This window comes from Vombatus ursinus, unplaced genomic scaffold (assembly GCF_900497805.2).
Source record: "Vombatus ursinus unplaced genomic scaffold, bare-nosed wombat genome assembly UNPS02014791.1, whole genome shotgun sequence".
In the NCBI taxonomy this organism is placed as follows: domain Eukaryota; kingdom Metazoa; phylum Chordata; class Mammalia; order Diprotodontia; family Vombatidae; genus Vombatus; species Vombatus ursinus.
In genome coordinates, this window is record NW_020954569.1 from 45530855 (window position 1) to 45552249 (window position 21395).

At 35.8% G+C, this 21395-nt stretch overlaps 1 protein-coding gene across 1 annotated transcript in view; it reads left to right on the top strand.

Annotated features, from left to right (window-relative positions):
• The first annotated feature begins 574 nt into the window (after positions 1–574).
• CLPTM1L (CLPTM1 like) overlaps positions 575–21395 on the top strand; it is a 33927-nt gene continuing 13106 nt past the window's right edge. Inside the window, exons 1-10 of the mRNA XM_027869096.1 lie at positions 575–786; positions 1794–1894; positions 4200–4389; positions 7342–7487; positions 8371–8449; positions 12285–12402; positions 12955–13049; positions 15779–15863; positions 18836–18939; positions 20796–20861. Coding sequence (XP_027724897.1) covers positions 625–786; positions 1794–1894; positions 4200–4389; positions 7342–7487; positions 8371–8449; positions 12285–12402; positions 12955–13049; positions 15779–15863; positions 18836–18939; positions 20796–20861 — 1146 coding nt within the window. The 5' untranslated portion in view covers positions 575–624. The remainder of the gene's footprint in view (positions 787–1793; positions 1895–4199; positions 4390–7341; positions 7488–8370; positions 8450–12284; positions 12403–12954; positions 13050–15778; positions 15864–18835; positions 18940–20795; positions 20862–21395) is intronic.

The following is a 21395-nucleotide window of genomic DNA, read 5'->3' on the forward strand; positions in this document are numbered from 1 at the left end:
TCAGAGGATCAGAGAACTTTTTATTTCTCCCTCGAGAGTGCTGAGGGAAAAGGCGGGGAAAGGGACCAAGAAGCTGAAAGGTAGAGGACGTCCTCTGGGGCTCAAGGTCGAGGGCGGAATCTAGGTGGAGAGGACTACACTTCCCAAGGGGCAGCGCGGCAGCACCAAGGGGCGGAAGGAGGGGTGGGGCCACTTCCGGAAGAGCGGTTCCTCCCTCCCCGGAAGCACTCTGGAGCGTCCAGCTCGACAAATCCCGCAGTGACAGGTTAGAGATGCCGCCGTTGGCCATGGACGAACTGGGAACATGAGAGGTGCTGCGGAGCCTCCTCGGGCGCGGCCCCCTTACGTGTCCCCGCGGCGGGGCCCGGAGCCCTCTCAGTGATTGGCTGCAGGCAGCGACAGCGACAGCGGCAGCGGCAGCGCCTGCGAAGGCAGCCCCGGCTCCCGGACGTTCCCTCTCAGGCCCGGGGCGGGGGAGGCGCCGCCTCGGAGCAGGGGGAGGGAACGACACCCCCCCTCGCCCCCCGTGCGTGTGCGCGTGAGGGACTCGGGAGGGCGCGCGCCCCCGGGCTCGCCCCCGGCCCACGTGCTGGGTGTCATCTCCCCCGGAGGCAGCCCGGCGCCATGTGGAGCAGCCGGAGCTCCTTCACCAGCCTCATCGTCGGGGTGTTCGTGGTGTACGTGGTGCACACCTGCTGGGTGATGTACGGGATCGTCTACACCAGGCCGTGCAGCGGGGACAGCAACTGCATCCAGCCGTACCTGGCGCGGAGGCCCAAGCTGCAGGTGAGTGCCCCTCCCTCTCCCCCTTCCCGGCCCGTCCCTCACCTGTGCGCGCTCGGCCCTTCGGCCCCACCCCCCCCGCCGAGTGTGTGTCATCGCCTCTATTAGAGCTTCAGAGTGTGTATTATATGTCTGTGTACATATACACACGTAGCCTATATACCATGGACAGTCACATGTAACCGGTATAACGTGTGTGTTGTATGTGCATATGCACACAATAGACAAAATGTATGTATTCATTATACGAGTATGTGTGCACATATATGTATTGTGTATTATATGTATGTGTACGCATAATGACATATAGCAGCGTGTATATGCACAAAACAGAAAGAGCATGTATGAGTGCATTACATTACATATACATATAATAGATACATGTGTGCATATGTGTACACAAATGACGGGTGTATCATTCATGTATCTGTGTTGTGTATATGCACTATACCACATGTGTTGTGTATACATGTACAATAGCTCTAACATTGTATGTGCACTTATGTGTGTATGAAACTGGCATCCCAATTAGAGGATGTCTGTCTACTGAACCATCTCCATGGGTTCATGATTGTTTTGTCCTTCTCTGTGAAATGAGGGGAAGTGAGGGCTCCAGTTGGGAGACCTACCCCTTTGAATGGGAAGACAAATTGCTACTTTGGGAGTTTGTTCTTAGTTTCTTCAAATAAATAAGATTTACTTTGTTTATAGTAGGGCAGAGATCTTTGATTCCTTTTCCTCCATTCTCAAGGGCATTTTATTAGTAGCTTTTGCAAATATATTACCAGATTATCCCCCGATATTGCATGTGTTTTCTTTTTGTATTTATAATGTAGTTTAGGATGTCTTAACTTCCAAAGATAAAACTTTTTGCCAGCCTCTTTAGCTGGTCATATTGTAAAAATATCAGTAGTGTGTGTGGGGAATGGGGAAACTTTGTTGGATATATGTACATTTTCTAACAAGGGTCCCTTGTGCACTAATTTGTCTTTTTCATCATTGCTTGCCAGCTGAGTGTGTACACCACTACAAGGTCCAATCTTGGTGCTGAGAATAATATAGATCTGGTTTTGAATGTGGAAGATTTTGATGTTGAGTCTAAATTTGAAAGGTATGATATTAGTGTTGTAAATTTTTAAATGAAACTTTGTTGTTTTTCTTGTTGAAGTACATTGTTTAAAAACTAAGATCATAAATGTAGCATACTATTCTGTCTTATAAATAAAGCCTTGCTTTTATCAGGTTTAAGAAACAAAATATTCCAAAATTCTAAAGTCACCATTAGAGCAACATGCCAGAGTACATTATGTATAGTTAGAATCACACTTTAGAATCACCATATTCCAACCCAAAAGTACAGTAATCACAATGTGGTGAACAACATACAAAAGATAGTTTCTAGAACTGAATTTGGCAAAAATTAATGTCAGTGTTTACATTAAATATGTTTATGTTGTTTATATTATGTATGAGTAGTTTATTTTGCACAGTATGAAGAATTTGTATTTTGTTTGCTTAGTTTTGACATATCTGTGTAAAAGTAAGGTTCTTGAGATAAGAAAATAGATTGAACATGGAGGCTAAATAATAGAAAAGTCTAAATATGTCAAGTTAAATTATTTTTTTAAATGGGAGACAAATGAATTCTATCTCAAGTCATCAAATTTTAAAGGTAGTAAGATAATTATTTTTAGGATTCTTGTTTATCTTGTTTTCTCAGTTATTCACAGCTTTTAAATGGAAATCATCACTGGCACCTAGGGTCAGAAAATGCTCCATTTGTGCACTAAAATTCTAATTAATATTTTTTTCTCTGGACTTGTGATTTCCTTGGTGTAATGAACCCCCCAGTGAAGAAACACCCCCTACCCATGCAAATCAGCAACTGATAGTCTTACAGTGTTAGGAAGAGAATTATGAGGTTATGACTCGACCTGTCACACACAGTGCCAGTCAAGAATGCTTGCTTTTGTGGCAAGAACTCAAAATTTGACAAGAAAACACTAGATTTTTTTTTAAATATACTGTTAGTGGTGAATATTCTTTAAAATTTTTTGGTTGAATGATCCTATCAAGAAAGTTTTAGAGTAGCATTTGAGGAATTTATGAGACAGATACTTCCAATTCACTGTTTCTTTGAAGCTTGTAGTAAAATCCTGTGTGTGGAGATCTAATTTTTTTGTACTAGTAATGAGGTGTTTTTCATTGTGTCTAGCACTACAATATGAATTCTTTGGAGATAAAAAATGCTTACTGCTGGGGCAGCTAGGTGGCACAGTGGATAGAGCACTGGCCCTCGATTCAGGAGGACCTGAGTTCAAATCGTGCCTAAGACACATAACTCTTACTAGCTGTGTGACCCTGGGCAAGTCACTTAACCCCATTGCCTAGCCAAAAAACAAAAAAAAAATGCTTACTGTTTAAAGTCATTAGAATGTTTAGATATTTTAATGCCATAAAAATTTAATACGTGTAGAAATTTAACAGTTCACTACATTGGAATCATAAAACAAAATTATGTAATTCTTAAAAAAAACTTTTATAGAACAATGACTTAACAATCTTATATATAATTTAACCTGTAATAGTTAACATAGGCAAAATCTGGCTAATTCAGAGATAAAACTGGTTTGCATAGGCCTACATATTTTTCTTTTGTTTCTAATAAAATACCATCCTTCATCTATGAATATGAAGCTACAAATTCAATATATTAGGTACATAAAGTTTTCAGCTTCCATTGAAAAGAAAGTAGATCTTTAAAACCAAGAATGGTTTTAAAACTGAGCCTTGTGTTTCCAGAGACTTTGATTGCTTTAAAGTTCTAACCTCCATGACACAACACTTAGTATTTGTATTACTTAAATTACTTGATTTGAGAGTTTGGAAACCTAGCTTCAAATCCCTCCTTAAGCACATTAATTAGCTCTTTAATCATGCACTTATTAGTTAACCTCCCACGAAGTAGAAAGAACTATGATCTTGGAGGCAGGGTCAGAATTTGAATCCAGGCTCTGCCACTTACCACCTGTGTGACCTTGGACAAATCACTTAACTGATTTGGACCTGAATTTTCTCATCTTTACAATGAGATGGCCCTCTAAGGGCCCTTCCAATTCTGTATTTGTGATTCTGTGATCTATGATTTATAATTTATAAAATGGTGGTAATAATTTTTGCACTAAGTACATCACAAGATTGTAGTTAGGAAATGAACATTTTAAGTAAGATGCAAACAAGTTGTTTTTGTTGTTAAAATGCTAATTATTACAAAAATTGTTATGAAAATGTACTACTTTCGGTGGAGTCATGTGCAGGTGTCTTTTTGGTTAACTGTAACTATAATTAGTTGATTTGAAACTGCTGTTATTCATACTATGCAGGTGATTGTTATCTTTATTTTATTTTTTCTTTAGGACAGTCAATGTATCTGTGCCAAAGAAAACAAGAAATAATGGCACATTATATGCTTACATATTTCTTCACCATGCTGGGATCTTACCTTGGCATGATGGTAAGCAGGTGCATATAGTCAGTCCTCTCACTACATACATGGTTCCCAAACCAGAAGAAATCAATCTTCTCACAGGAGAATCTACTACCCAGGTAAGCTTATTGTTTACTAATCAAAATGGAACCTGTTCTGTTTTGCTGTTCTTGGTTGTTTAGAGATGTGGCAGGTCTTGTGAAATAACATAGAAATTTTAATTATAAAATCATACTGTAACATTGAAAGTAAGGTAAATGTTTTGAATTTAATCATTTGTAATGAAATTGTAGATTCCAATTAACACTGCAGATAAGTCATCAGACTTGGAGTTCAAAAGTTCACTTCACTAAAGTTCACTTAACTAGCTATGTGATCTGTGAAAATCCCTTAACTTCTCTGAGTCTGTTTTCCCAGCTGTACAGTATATGATAATGATAGCATTGTTCAAATGAGGTAACATATATAAAGCATTTTATACACCTTGAACTGGTATGTAACATTAACTATTTTTTTTTGTTATTTGTTGACATGGTAGGAAATACAAAAACAAATTGGGAAATAATAACCTAAATAGTTTGCCCAAACTACTTCCCAAATCCATGGCACGTCCAGATTTCATGAAATTATTTTTGAAGAAACCTCTATAGTCTGTTTTTCAACTGTTAGAAATCATTTTGAAGAGTTAGCTTCATATTTCCCAAACTAGGTTCATACTCCCACAGCTAGTAACTTCACGATTTAATAGGCCAAAAGGGCTAAAAGGATTTGGATCCTTGTTTACCTTTATTGTCATACTTAATTGTTTATTGATTAAGATTATTATAGACTTGAAGAGGAATGTAAGTAAATAAAAAATGAGATGAGCTTTAGAACAAGATCACTTGCTTTGGAGAAAACGCTTTAGATGTGTGACTTGTACAAAATGTTCTACTGAATGAAGTCAGTCAGATGTTGAACACATCAATTAAGAAAAAACAGAAACTAACCAATTACTTATACTTTACTCTCTCTGTGATCCTCATCAGTGTGAGAATTTCCTCTTCCCATGTAGAAAGCAAACCACCTATACTTCTTAATCAATTATAATTCTTGTCCTTTTTCTAACATAAAGGATCTCTCCATGACGTGAAAGCCTTTTTCTTGGTCTTTTAATTTTTCATGGATGCCAGTGCAACTCTTGAACTCTTGCTAACCTTGCTCAACTCAACTCTTGCTATCTTGATCAGCCCACCCCACCCTTCCTTTCTGGTCATACATGTCCTCAGTGATGCAGTAGATCATAAAGTTGGAGCTGGAGAAAACCTTGGAGGACATAGTCTAGTCCCCTTATTTTACAATTCAGGAGACTGAGTTCCAAGGTCCCACAAGTAGGAAGTAGCAAAGAACAAGATTTGGTCCTTTGTTTCCAAAACCAGGTCTCTTACTTCTCATATGTAGATCGTTGAGGTCCCTTTGTTTTAGAAGGTAAATAAAATAACACAGGAAAGTATTCTTTCTAAGTCTTATGTAACTTTCCTTTTTAATTAGTCCTCAAACCATCTGCAATATTTCTATTCTAATTCCTTTTCTGAATTGTATTTAATAAAGATTAATTATCAATTACCACCTTTTCTTTCCAAACAATTTCTGACTCTTGGTTTTGGAAGGATCTTCTTTTTAGTTCAGTTGCTGATTTGTTAAAGCAGTAAACTACCAGTGCCTGCACTATCTTTTATGCATCTCAAAGGTTCCGAGAAGAACATTTGAGAGGCCTTTCTGAGAATAGGCAAGAGCTCATCTTAGTAACTCAGAAGTAGAAAGGTTGAGTGTGCACAAAGCGTGACAGCCTCATGACTTCCTCTTTCAGCTGGGAAAATGGAAGTGAGAGAAAATAAATTAGGGTCCAAGGCTGGTTAGGTGGTGATGGGCTAGAATGGAATGCTCAGACTAAGCCATTAGCAGGTAGTGTGAGATCTCTTTATCTGCTTTATTACCAAAATGTAAAGGTCCCATATGCTGCTATTTCTTTTTGATAATGTATAAGAACATACACTTTATATATTTATATTTTGACAGTGTTTAAGAACATAAATATTCATCTACTAATTTTCCATTCATTTCAGGATATATTTATTAAGTGCCTCTCAACCACTTTTCTGGGGAGAAGTTCCTGTACCCAGGGAACATGGAGGCAGCCCAGTGGCAGATCATTGTCTCAGAGTACAGGAAGCCAGTTTGTGTTCCGCTTCATTACTTAATAATTAACTGTGATCCTGAGCAAATCACTTAACCTCTCTGTCTCCACTTTTTCATTTGCAAAATGGGGATAATAATAGCATCTACCTTACAGGGTTGTTGTGAAGATTAAATTATGTAATGTATGTAAAGCATTTTATAAATGTCAGTTATTAATAATGCTAGGGATGAAAGCACAAGTTCATCAGTAGCTACAGTGCAAATGGAGCAGGGAACCTGCAGCCTGGAGGCCACATGTGGCCTTCTGGGTCCTTGGGTGTGGCCTTTTGACTGAGTCCAAGTTTTACAGAACAAATCCTTTTATTCTGTGAAGTTTAGATTCAGTGAAACGGCCACACTTGAGGACCTAGAGGGCCACATGTGGCCTCGAGGCTGCAGGTTCCCCACCCCTGAATTGGAGTATTTAAGAACATATAAGAAAGGAACTGTGCACTCTGAGCTCAGATGAAGAAGACATTACAACTGACTAGGAGGATGACTGTGAAAAGGTCACAGGGTGGATTTTAAACTGAAATGAGGGGCAGCTAGGTGGCTCAGTGGATAAAGTACCAGTCTGGAGTCAGGAGGATCTGAGTTCAAATGTGACCTCAGACACTTGACACATATATTACTAGCTCTGTGACCCTAGGCAAGTCACTTGACCCCAATTGCCTAACTAAAAAAAAAAAGACAAAAAAAAAACCTGAAATGAAAAGAACAGGAGAAATTTCAATGGACATGGACAGTATAGGGGATAATGTGAGTGAAGGCACGGAGGCAGAAAAGTCCTGGTTGTACATTTTTGATTTTGATTAATACATGTTGTGTGTGTGTTTTTTTTTTTTATTTACAAGCAAATTGAAGCAGAAAAGAAACCAACAAATGCCCTAGATGAGCCAGTTTCTCACTGGAGATCAAGGTTAACACTCAATGTGATGGTGGATGATTTTGTCTTTGATGGGTCCTCTCTCCCAGCTGATGTTCATAGATACATGAAGATGTAAGTGTTGATTCTATTAGTAAATGAATATTAACAGTGCAGTTAGCCCTGGATTCACCATGGTGATGGAGACACCACTGACAGAAGGATAATTAAAAATGCTAGGTGATCAAAAAATTACTGGAATTCATAGCTTCAAGTAATTAAAGCAAATTTGCATTTTTTGAGCTGGTACAAACTGGTGGTAGAATAAGTAAGGCAAAAGTTTTTTGGTGACTAGTTAGAATTCAAATTTGAATATAGATTATTAAAAATGTATTAACAGTTCTCAAGTAGTTGAGCTTATTAAGCAGATTCTGAGGGGTACCATTTTTTTGCCAGGATTATTCCCACTGTTTGCTTTTTGGCTATTTAAGTCATTAGTCTAATTACTCGGATGGGGCAAGGAAAACAAACTCTAGTTGGTTAGTTTTGCTGTATGACACACATTATTGTGGAGAAGAATGTTTACATTATTTGTCAGATTATGAGTTTCATTCTTCTGTGCTTTCTCAAGTCATTACTGTAGTGAGACTACTATTTCTTGTAAATTTTTATCTCCTCTTCTTCCTGTATTAAGATAGCACACTTTTGTCCTTTTAATAGGTAAATGGTTATAAAAGCACACACTAGGCGGAATTGCCTTTTATGTTTAGCCATTCCAAAATCAGGATGTTCAAAAAATGCATTTGTCTGGAGAAGTTTTATGATAATCTATTTAGACATAAATTTCAAGTTAGACCGGTAAGAGTTATGCAAGCTCATCTTCTAAAGGCAGAAGTAGTCATGGGTTAGGATAATATAACTTAATAGATTATTGTATAGATTCAGATTGTCATACTAAACTTTTTTTCTGGCTTAATATTCCAGAATTCATGTTAAAATCCTTATTTTAATATCACAGGGTTCAGTTGGGAAAAACAGTACATTACTTGCCCATTCTATTTATTGATCAACTTAGCAACCGAGTAAAAGATCTAATGGTAAGTGCTTGTCTATTCATTGCTTTAACGAAGTATTAGATTATTTTTAAAAGACCATAATGTTAAATATTATAATAATGATTCATTCTTTTGCTAGTTTTTGCTATTTGAGACATTAATTAGTAACTCAAGGGTTTTCTTTGTAAGAAAAGGAACATTCTTATTTATGTGTTAAAAGCTAACCCTTTCAGAATATGTAGTATACTCTATATATAGATATATATATAGATGTAGCATATTCAGCACGTAGATACTATTTAGAACACTAGAAGAGGCAGCTTATCAACTGGTGCTTAGAGAACAAAAGAACATGTGTATATACATACACTAATATATAGATGTGTATATATATTAACATAATCTCTTGTGGCTATAACAGAAGTTAGATAATCCAAAGTGATGTTTTGAGATATTCTTCTCTCATGTGAGCTCAGCAAACTAATGTTCTATTCACATAATGCACACACAGGCATTATATGAATAGAAACTATAACATATAATTACTGTTATTTCCTTCTAGACTTTATAATAATTAATAGTAATAAATTTAATAATAATAAGTTTATTTTATCTGTACAACAGTCCATTGAATATTAAATATAGAGGAATAATAAATAGCAGAATGGCAGCTGTTCCCATGATTACTTCTATTTGAACCCCATCCAAAAAAAGATGAGAATGGGATGATAATAATAGTGAAAAAACTCAGAAACCCTGAAACACTGACCAGTTGGGTTTTAGCAGTGCCACTGATTGGGTTTTAACACCACAGCCAGTATGCAAATAAGAAATAGACTGGACAACATGGGGTTGCACATAGGCTTCATTGGAACTATTGTGATGAATGTCTCGACCCAGATAATAGCAGAGAGAGTGGTGCTCCTTAATGTTCTGGTAGCAGAAAAATATAAAGTATATCAGGGACAAATTAGAATTACTAATACTCTGCATGCTGAAAATGCTTTGATATGGGTGCTCCAGACCACTGAAACAAGTAAACCATGAGCACTCAGGAAATAAGGTTGAAAGTACAAGTGTTTTTTATTATGTGCCAGTGCAGCATAATGACAAAATTAGAAACTGATCTTATCAATTATAGGCAGGAGCTTTATCCTGCTTTTGTCAATGATATCCTCAACTCCAATGTGCAAGATATTGGCAGGGCAGTCATAAGAAATAACTTCATCATTAAGCCCAAATTAGGTGAAACAAGAGCAGAAATTAAGAAGTAACTTAAATCTGGAGATCCTGAAGGCAATGAAAATCTGTCCTTAACATAAACTTTAGAAGTACTAGCTAATAATGAAAGAATGGGAAAAAAATAGTGCCAATATCTTGAATGTTTTTGGAGAGAAGAGCATTGTTTAGTGGAATTTTGAAATGCTCTTTTTAAGTTTGATGGCACAAATCAAGCTAATAAATTAACTATGTAGAGGTCTGCAAAACAGTCCACTTATGTAAAGCAAGAACTGTCTGTACTAGCAAAGCGCTTTTATCAGCTTCATCTCTGATGCAAGCTTGATCCTGTCCTTCTTAACAGAAAATATCACATATTAATAAAAGAAGAGAGCACGTTACTAAAAGTGACCCCTTCCAAATATAGATCAGCTACATGTTTAGGTACTTTGTACAAAGCAAGCACATCTTATCCTCTCAAAAAAGTCTATACTTAAAAAAAGACAGTAGGTTAATGGAGGTTCAAAGAGTATGTCAAAAAATCCCAACACATTTTAATTTGATAATTGAACAAGCCACCCAAAAATACTGTCACATTTTACTTTGCATATATTCATTATCACAAAGCCTTTGACTTAAGTTCCTCATTCTTAGTGATATGATGTATCGTAAACATATAAAACAGATCTAAGCATATGCTAGAGTATTTGATGTTCACATAGAAAACTTTTCTCTATAAAGTTTCTATTTAAAACATACCACAAACAAGGTAATGTGAAGAACAATTGTTAGAAAACATAACATCTTCCAGGGAAACAGCATATACTTGCTATGGTTATACTTAGCCTTAACCCCATTATCAGTACTCCTGACTAGAACCGATTATGATTTTTAAGGAAAAGTCTGGAATGACCAAAACATTGTATTAATCACTTGATGTACACGGCTAACATAAAGTCATGTGGTTCCACTGAAAATCACATAAAAAAATTTACTGCATTTCATGGAAACTTTTTCCAGTGATATCAAAATGCCATTTTTTACCCAAGAAGTAAAATTTGGAACATGTACCAAGAAAGAACACTAAACTAAACACTTTGAATTTCAATCTGAAAGTCAACACAAACCATTTGATAATAGTAATCACCTATTGATTGGTCTTCTCTAGGATGTACAGAACAAGCATAAGGCAATCAGAGAGAAGTCTCAGCCAGTATATGTTGAGAAACTGACTGGCATCTCAGAAGACAAAGCATAATGAGGAGTGTACATTTAAATTAGTAAATGCCTTTGCAATGCCAGTCTTAGCATATAAGTTGGGCATGGTAAAATAGGATAAGAGCACATTTAGAAGGTGCCTAAACAAAGATGTATAGTAATGTTAAAAACAAAACAAAACAAAACATGAACTCATTACTCCAGGAGAGCTATAGAAAGATGAATGCTTGTTTCAAAAAGAAAGTATAGCATTGATAGGTATTCATGATAAACATTGGAAAAAACAGAAAAGACTTCATTTGATATATGCCCCTGGATTTGTTGAGTGTAACTAAAAGTGGTTTATATCTGGACAGAGCCAGGGATATTACCAAGATCCAAGAGAAGAAACAAAAAGAGCTCCATAGGAACTCAACCAATAATATGTGGACAAATGGCTAATAAATTGTACAGATTTGTTTGGAGAATCAGAAGGGTTTATGATAGTGATTCAGAATCAGGTGATTGCCATCAGAAATTACAGAAGCATTAATCTTAAGAACCCTAGATCAATGTAGATTATGCATTGAAATGGTCGAATCTGCAACATGCTGCTGCAAGTTGGAAACTTGAAGGTACCTAGAAAAACAGGTTCTTTAAAAACAAATTTCACATCCTCATCCTACAAATGCAAATCCCAGAATATCCTTGATGATTAAACAAATAAATGGTGTGGAATTAGAACATATTATAAACAGAATTATGGTCCACCTTTCACCTGAATTTAACCCATTATAATTTTAAAGACATTTTTAATAGAAATTGCCATACCAGATACTCATAATATCCAAACTACATGGAATGAAAAGCTTTCAAAATGAAGGTAGTTGTTCATTTATCACATTGTTCCATGGGAGGTACTTCTGTGGTGATTTATAATAACCAATTTCTGTATTTAAATAAAATATTTTCTAAGTAACTACTTTATGCAAAGCACTATATATTAGGTCCTTTAGAAGATATGAAGCCATTGTTCATACTCTCAAAGAACTTTTATTAGAGTCAGTAAGATCAAATATACATGTATAATTTAACAGGACAGTAAATAAATTTATGATATGGATAATGGATGTTTTGAGAGTTAGAGGAAGTGACGGGGGGACCAGTTCATAGTAAGTTGATTGGGAGGCTTCATGGAGGAGGTAGGATTTAATCTGGGCCTTGAAAGGTGGGTAAAATTTGGATAATGTGAGAGGAAAGAACATTCCAGTTGGGAAGGGGGTTCAAGGAAAAGAGAGAAAGACAGGAAAGTAGTCCAAACTTGAAATAAAGACCTGAACTGGCATGCTGACAAAATGACCGCCAGATTAGGTTTGGTTTTGATTACTTGAAAAACTTCAGCACTTTGTACAGTGTTTGGTTTGGATTTTAAAAATCTATTTGTTTTATGGGGGACATTCAGGTAATAAACCGTTCAACAACTGAACTACCTCTGACTGTGTCGTATGACAAGATATCATTAGGAAAACTCCGTTTTTGGATTCACATGCAAGATGCTGTGTACTCCCTACAACAATTTGGTATGTTGTAACATATGTTACTTAATGTTTTCAGATTTGCATGTGTTTTAGGAAATTCCATGGAACACAATACTGCAGTTAAAGCCCTAATATTCTTTGTTTTTGGCAAGCAGTTCCTAATGCATTACGTTATTTTTCCAAAAATATTTGGCTAATAATTAAACATTGTCATTTATTGACTTTACTGAGCTTATGGGGTTTTTTTGTGTGTTCAAATACTTAGTTTGACTTTTTTAAGCAGAAGTGCATCACCTATGTATTTTTCTTCTTTCAGGTATTTTTTAGAGATTATTTTACATTCCCATTTTAATCATTGCAGTCAGTTATTTGTTTCCCTTATTGCTCTTTGAAAGTGTACTCTTTGTAATATTGTTATTTTCTTAAACTAGAAATGTAAATTAACTGAAACGCCTTTAATTTTTCCCAATTGAACTTTCATTTTTTGATAGACTTATAAAATCTGTATGGTATCGTAAACTAAAAACTGTAGCAGGAGATAAGTTTGGGCCTGCATAATTGATTTTATAATGCAAGTTTTGTTATTTTCTGCAGGATTCTCAGAAAAGGATGCAGATGAAGTAAAAGGAATTTTTGTAGATACCAACTTGTATTTCTTAGCTTTGACTTTCTTTGTAGCAGCATTTCATGTAAGTGAACCCTTAGTACTTTGCTGTTTGTTCTCTGTCAGTATATAGAATGGAAATTTTGCAGTAATAGAGATTAAATATGGATGTTAAACTAAGAATTTTTCCTCTGTAACATTTCCTGCTTTAGCTCTGTATGCCAGTGTCAGTAAAAAACTATAGTGTTTTAATAAGAGCAAATTTAATTATAATCTTTTATATTGTAATCCTTAACTTGGGACTGTTCATATTGCAACCAGTTACACCTTTTCTATTACTTGTAGCATTTACAGCAGGTAATAGCAGACCAGTGAATGTTAATGAATTATGCTCCCTGATGTTCTCTGCGTGAGATTTTCTGTGGCTTCTGGCTTCAGCCTAGTTCCTATTAGTTCCCAGCCAGAACAGGCAGATTTCTGTATCTAAAAAGTAACGAGACTGATTTTGTGGTATGATTTGCAGACTGGTTCCGAAGTCATTTCCAAAAAAAAAAAAGGAATTCATAAATGTTTTGAGTAATAACAGCAACATTAGGTAATAAATCAATCAAAAGGATTTATAGGTGCAGCTAGGTGGTACAGTGGATAGAGCACCGGCCCTGGATTCAGGAAGACCCGAGTTCAAATGCGGACTCAGACATATAACACTCACTAGCTGTGTGACCCTAGGCAAGTCACTCAACCACATTGCCTAGCCAAAAAAACAAAACAAAACCCAAAATCAAAAGGATTTATTAAAGTGCCTATGTGCCAAGCACTATGCTATATCCCTGGAGATACAAAAATAAAAATGAAATGATCCATACCCTCAAGCGCCTTACCTTCTATTAAGTATTGCCTCCTAAAGTGATCCTGTCTCACCTTACTTTATTATTCCAAGTACTTGACCATGCATTTGAGCCAGTATCAAGTGCGATGCGAAAGGCACTGTACTTTGTCGTTGTGGTAGTAAATTAATGAATGGTGATCTGAACAGTCACCATTTCCTTGTATTTCATTCCTCTCACTGTATTTGCAGTCAGAAGAATTAAGTGTCAGTCATAGTAGACATTTCTTTTGTGAGGTTGGCCAAGTTACTTTGATTCTCTGAACCTCACTTTGCTCATTTATAAAATGTGATGGTTGGAGTAGATAATATCTAAGGTCCCTCCCAACTCCAAAATGCTATGAGTGCTTAAAAAGGGACCATAAATAGGGACGAGGTATAACTCACAGAGTCTAAGAGTTTGAGAGTCTTTCCAACTCTTTGACTTTGGCGTCAAGCTAATCAGTCTATCAACAAGTATTTAGGCATTGAGGATACATGTAGAAAGAACAAAGCAGTTTCTTCTGTGAAAGAGCTTACTTTCTGATGGAAGACAACAAATACTTTTAAATATATATACAACATAAATATAAAATTAATAAATATAAATATACACAAAATATAATACATAGTTTAATACAGTTTGAGAGGGAGGGCATGAGCAGTTGGGAGACTCAGGAAAGGCTTCATGCAAAAGGAGATATTTGAACTATGTCTTAAAGGGAAAAAGGGACTCAGGTGTAGAGGGAAGAAGGGAGTGCATTCCAGGCTTATGGCATGTCCAGTACAGTAAGGAGTCCATAGGGACCAATTGAAGTTATTTTGAGTGGGCAAGTCATGCAGTCAGACAGGTGTTTCAGGAAAATTACTTTATGGCATAAAACTAAAGCATAAGAAAAACATAAAGTAAAACAATTTACACATTAAATTTTAAACTCTATAGTCAGTGCCACTATTCATTCCCTAATTGTTTATTGAATGATTGAACTGTCATCCTTTTGGGATCATAAATCTAGAACTGGAAGTAACCTTAAAGGCTATCTAGTTGAATCTCTCTATAATACAGATGAGGAAAATGAGGCCCAAGAAGGTTAAATGACTTTTCATGAAATCACACAGGTAGTAGTAACCATTAGAGGGGAGATTCCAGCCCAGGTCCTTAGACTCCAAAGCCAGTACTCATCCCACTCTTATCATGCTGTCTTCATAGCTAATCATTCTATTATGTCAACATGCCTCCTTGATTCTCCTTGTTTCTAGTCTCTCCTCTTTCCAAATTGCCCTGTGTTTTGCCACCAGAGGAATATTTATAAAAACTTTGTTTTAGTCATGCCTTTCCCTATCTCTGCCTCCCAAGTTAAAATTCAGACCTTTTTTCTAACACTCAAAAGCATCTACAATTTGACTACAGTCTAACTGTAGTTTACATTTTCAGTTTCATTATTCTCCTATGCAGGTATGTTTCCTTATATCCCCCAGACATGCTATGCTTTTCACTGTTTTCTCTCATTATTTGAGTATTCTGGTATTTCTGGTATTTTCTAATATCATTTCATACAATTTGTAACATATATTTATTTGTATATATACTTTATAATATATATAAAGTTAATTTATTTCAGATTCATAATCCTTTTCATTTTGAGTATCCTAATCTTTTCCATCTTTCAAGACCCAGCTGAAATCCCATCTCCAAAACATCTCCCCTATTTAATACAGCCTGTATTGAACTCTTCTTGCTACCCAAGCACTTACTGTCCACTGCTATATTTTGCACTTAATCTTACAATAGCTGTTGTTATTTTATAAATTCTCTGTGTGCCTGAGCTAATACAAGATTTTATTTTTCATCTTTAAATATGGTAAGAATTTGAATCCATGTGTGATTTAAAATAGGGAATTCAACTTGTATGTGTATTTTTAAATTTATCTTGTTTTGCTCTTTTCAGCTTCTTTTTGATTTTCTGGCCTTTAAAAATGATATCAGCTTCTGGAAGAAAAAGAAGAATATGATTGGAATGTCTACTAAAGCAGGTAATTATATATATTATATTGAAGGTAGATGGGATGTGTTGTGTTTTTTTTTTTTAACATCCTTTCCCTATCATGTCATTTAGAACAATGATGATTTATCTGTCAGCCTTGAATGATAGAACAGAATGATACCATTTCTGGTATGCTCATGTCAGTGAGCATAATGTTAATTATAAAGTGTCTTATGAAACACCTTAGATGACAGCCTTTTCAGCCAAAGTAATTACTTCCCAATGTCATGATCACTAGGAATATAAATCATTTCCATCTCTCAGAATGCTGCCCAACCAAAACAAATAGATTCTTCTTCCATAAGAGCTACATAAATTCCCCTTTAAGAGAGTTTCTGGCATATCTATTATAGCAAGGTGGTAATGATGAGAACTTTTGATATTTATGTTTAAAATTTCATTTTTATATCCTAAAGATTGTGAGTGTTTACAATTAATATAGGTTATAGATGAAAAAATTGGGATGGATATCACTAAACAATTGATTACTTCCAGACTTTACTGTGTAAACTGTAAAAACCGGTGAACCATATTAATACATAAAAATTTGTTCATATAATTTCTGTAGATTATGTAGGCTGCGTATTATAGGGCTTGGGTTGTGTGAAGAGAGAAAATTTAACAAATTCAACATACAACAAATATAAAATTCAGCAGAACTGGGCCCAAGGGAATCCTGAGTACTAGATAGCTCTTTAGAATTGGGGAATCCTAGATTATGAGGGTTCTAGGTTGAAGGTGAGAATTCATCCTATGGGAAGATGTTCTTGGATCTTTCTGTCCCAGGGTTTCTCCAAATTGCATGAAGGTTGGACTAGACATTGGGAAGGACTTCCTGCATCCTGGGGCTGGAGATATTGCAGCTGAGATGGACTTATAGGATGGCAAGAGGATTCTAAGGGCTACTCAAAGCCTAGAAAGTCTGGGTGGGGTTAGTGTTATGTGAATAGAGTGTGGGAGGAAGAAGTAGCTACCAGCCTATGGACAGGGGCAGGCGCCACAGAAAGTTTCCTAGAAGGACCTACATGGAAGTGTCGGATTTTCAGGTGAGATCTATCCTCCGCTGTCTCAGGAGGAGGGAAAAAAACACCAAATGGGGTCAGATCTAGCCTTCAGCCTTTTCAGTTTATTTTGTTCATGACTGCTACTTTGTGGATGCAAAGCACAGAGAATGGAGGATGAGGTAATATCCTTTAAACAAAGCTAGGAGTCCCTGAAACTGAGAGAGTAGATGTGCATTACAGGTAGTAGGAAATTCTACAGCAGTTGCTTACTGCAGGAGGCCACCCTAGTTTTAAATTTGTGGACTTTCTTGGTGCTCTGTCCTTTTGCTAATTTAGTTTTATTTGGGAATCCCCAAGGAAAACTACTTACAGTAGTGTTGGTCTATGTGCAATACGAAAACATCACCTTCTACTAGATTGTTAGCATTTTGGATCTTTATAGTTCCAATACCTATCATGTAGTAGGCACTTAATAAATGTTGAGTTAATAACAATGTACAGTTAAATAATCCAATCTATATTTTCTAGAAGACACTTGGAAAATAATATTTTTATGAAATTTTTTTTTCCTCTTTGAAACACTTAACAGATATTCTGACAAAGCTTAAAACTATTAAGTTCTAAAATATTTGCAGTATCTTTGGACTGACTGCAGCTCTCTACTATGTGCTGTAGTGGAAAGAATGCTAGACTTTTAGTCAAGAAGACTTAGATTCAAATCTCACCTCAGAAAAACTGTCATACTAGGCAAGAGTCTTTACTTCTCTGGGACTTGGTTTCCTCTTTTGTAAAATGAAAGTTTTGGACTCTGTAGCTTTAAGATTCCTTCAACTCTAAACCTGTAATTATATGATCTAATTGAGGCACTGTAGATTTTGATTATTACGTTCAAAACTTACTTTGTGCTCAAAATAATTACCTATTAAAGATTGGAAAACCCTGTCTTAATTACATTTGCCTCCTAAAGATTGAAATAATTTTGCTTTGTCATAAAAAACTTGTGTTTATTTTTTTTTTTGTTTTTAGGCAATTGGGGTTAAGTGACTTGCCCAGGGTCACACAGCTAGTAAGTGTCAAGTGTTTGGTCTGAGGTCAGATTTGAACTCGGGTCTTCCTGACTTCAGGGCCGGTGCTCTATCCACTGCGCCACCTACCTGCCCCAGAAAATTGTGTTTATGCCTTAACTTTTAAATCTTATTTCTGAAACTCATTTTGAAGTTTTAATTAAGGGATATTTGGGAGAAGGCTATAAATTTAGGATCATAGAATCTTTAGTACAAAAAGTACTCATGTACTTATTTAAGTCCAGAAATCAGATTGATCACTCTATGGAAACTCTTTCCCTACATGCAGCACTGGTAGGTTAAGCATCTTGCCTACCCATGGTCATACAGATTGTGTGTGTGTCTGTGTGTGGTGTGTGTCTGTGTCTGTGTCTGTGTGTCTCAGAGTTTGGAATTAAACCCAGGTTATCATGATTCCTGGCCTTCTGTCTACAGCCTTCAACTTCTGCAACAATGTTGTGGAGAGTGCTGTGGACTCCTGGATGGGAAGTAAAATAATCAAAAGTTATTTTCCAAATTATCAAGAAAAAGTTCTTCTATGAAAATACTATGTATGCATATGCCATTTGTATCATGAGTCAACTTTGTTCTCTTTTTTTGGGCATGGTACATTTTACTTTAGAATATTTTGCTTTATACATGTGCTAAATTTCTATGCTATTTTTCTTAAAGTAGATGAGAAATTAAATTGCTCTTGAATTGTTTCTTAGTTTTCTCTTCCTAAAATCATCAGTGTGTAAATAGAAAGGTTTGGTTTTCCCTAAAAATCAGTTGTGGTTTGACTTCAAGGATAGTATAAGCAGTCCAAGGCTCTGGAAATAGAAATGCAGAATATGAAACTCTGAAATTACTCTGTAATCTTACAGGAAATTAATGTGTGGTTGTTTCTACAGTGCTCTGGCGATGCTTCAGTACTGTGGTGATATTTCTTTTCCTTTTGGATGAGCAGACAAGTTTATTGGTGCTGATTCCAGCAGGCATTGGAGCAGTAATCGAAGTGAGTTTCTCTCAGCAGCTACTAGAGGACAATGTCTATGTAATTTTAATTATAAAATTAAATTTTACAAACTTAATTTTTACTTTGTACCTTAGGGTATTGAATAAATGTTTTTGGGAACTCTGAAATACAAAACCTTTAACACATGTGTTTTGGTAATACTGTTTTTTAATCGTGAATGATGCTATCAACTAAAAAACTTCTTAGAAATTAAGTTTGTACTAACAATTTTTGCAATACTTTGAAGAAGGGAGAAAATGGTCTTGAAGTTTTTTGAATTAACCAACAATAGGAAATATCTATGTCTGACGGACCTCTGTTTTTTATAGTCTCTGGGCATATAAATATAATTACCAGTCAATCAACAGATACTTATTAATTGACTGCTATTAACCAAGCACTGTATTTAGACATTGTACTAAAGAAGTATAATATCGATCTGAATATAGGGCCTCTTACAAAATAAAAGCTCTGAAAGAAGAAAAACATAGGTATTTTACACTGGAAAATTAGAGATCACATCAAGGATTTTATACATTTCTGGATTTGGAAACATACCATTGCAAATATTCAGATTCAAAATCTATTTGAGACATTTTCCCTAACTTCTAGGAACTTGTGATCTTAATGGGGAGATAGGACTATTATATACAAAACAATTAGAGATCGTGTTCAACAGTATATAGTTAGATATTATAATACCAACATTAAGTATAATCACTTATAAACAGGAAACAGAAGCAGAACTCAAGTTGTCATGTCTGCACAGTGAACTAGGCAGCCTGACTTACAGTGTAGAAATGCTTTTGAAATATAGTTGGGAAACATGGTTGAATTAGGAGTAAGGAAGGGAAAATAGTGGAGGACTTTGAGAGTCTGGCTAAAGAGTTTAGAATGTTTATGCAATTGGCACATAAGCAATCATCCTAAGTTCTTTAGCAGGAAAATAATATTATAAAAGAAGTGTTTTGGGAAGATTAGTCCAGTGGTATTATAGGAGAGGTTGTAAGAGACAGACTGGATTCAGGCCATTTTGAAAAGTAATAATAGGAGGTGATGAGGGTCTACCTAGGGTAGTGGCAGTGGATGGAGAATAAAGGGATGAAACCAAGTGAGAGTTGTATAGAAAAAAATAACAGAACATCTTACCTAATTAAGTATGGAAGATGAAGAAGAGAAAATTAAAGATGACTCCAAGATCACTAACATAGAAGTCTAAGAAGAAATGGTGCTACTGATAATCAGAAGTTAGGACGTATATCAGTGCTTTGTAAACATTAAAGTATTACATAAATCTAAGTTATTGTTAATATTAAGGGATAAATTAGGGAGAATTTTGGGTCTACATGGATTTAGGAAGTATGTGATCAAAACTTATTTGGAGGCATATTGAGTTTGAGCTGGTGATAGAAATAGAGATATTGAGCTTGAATTGGTAGTGGAAAATCCAATTGGAAATAGGGTAAAGGAGCATAAGGAAGAGAGGTCATATCTGGAGATAGATGTTTGGGGATCATAGGTATGGAAAGGACTGTTGAAGTAATGTGAAAGAATGAGCTATTAGAGAGAGTGACTGTAGAAAGAAAAAAGAAAAGGGCCTGAGAACAGATTGCCATAGTTAGGAGGTGAGAGGAGAAAGAAGAATCAGCTAAGGAGACCTAGAAATCCAGAGGGGATGAAATAGAAAAGTGTAATGCCATGGAGACTAAGGGACGACAGTTTCTAGGGAAGGGGATTTCAGCATTGTGAAATAACCATAAAGACTATATGTTGATGTCTTTGTTTAAATGTTGCTTAGTTTTAGTATTATTTCTGTTCTTGGTATAAAAAATTACATGTTGGCACTTTTCCCTCAGCTATGGAAAGTGAAAAAGGCATTGAAAATGTCCATTCAGTGGAAAGGCCTAAGACCCACATTCCAGGTAAGTTGAAGATTTTGATGAAATACGTGTGACAGAACATTTTTGTGTGATATGTATATACAATTATATATACACATACATATATTTACAGCCTTGCAATTAACCATTTACTGGTCTAGAGTAAGTACAAATTTATTCAGTTCATACTGGGTAAAGAATATAGATTTAATTTACTTTTTCCATGACTTTGATAAAGGAGGAGCAATAGGTTTTACTTGTTTATTTCTTAAATTGGTCAGTTTATCATTAAAAAAGATATTAAAAACCTTCTTGGTGGGGGTGGGGGACATCATAGTACTACTGTGGGGGATATGTTTAGAAAAGTATTAATATCCATCCTCAAGAAACTTACTTTGCAGAAGTGGGGGAGAAAACCATATTCACAAATAACTTAAATCTAAAATATGGATGGGTGCTGTAAGAGTGGTTCAAACAAGTCACCAATAGTTGAGAGAAGAGAGAGAGAATGTCTGTAATGGGAAGAGAGGGGAAGGCTTCATGGAGAGGTATGGCTTGGTCCCAATTAGTGCAAAT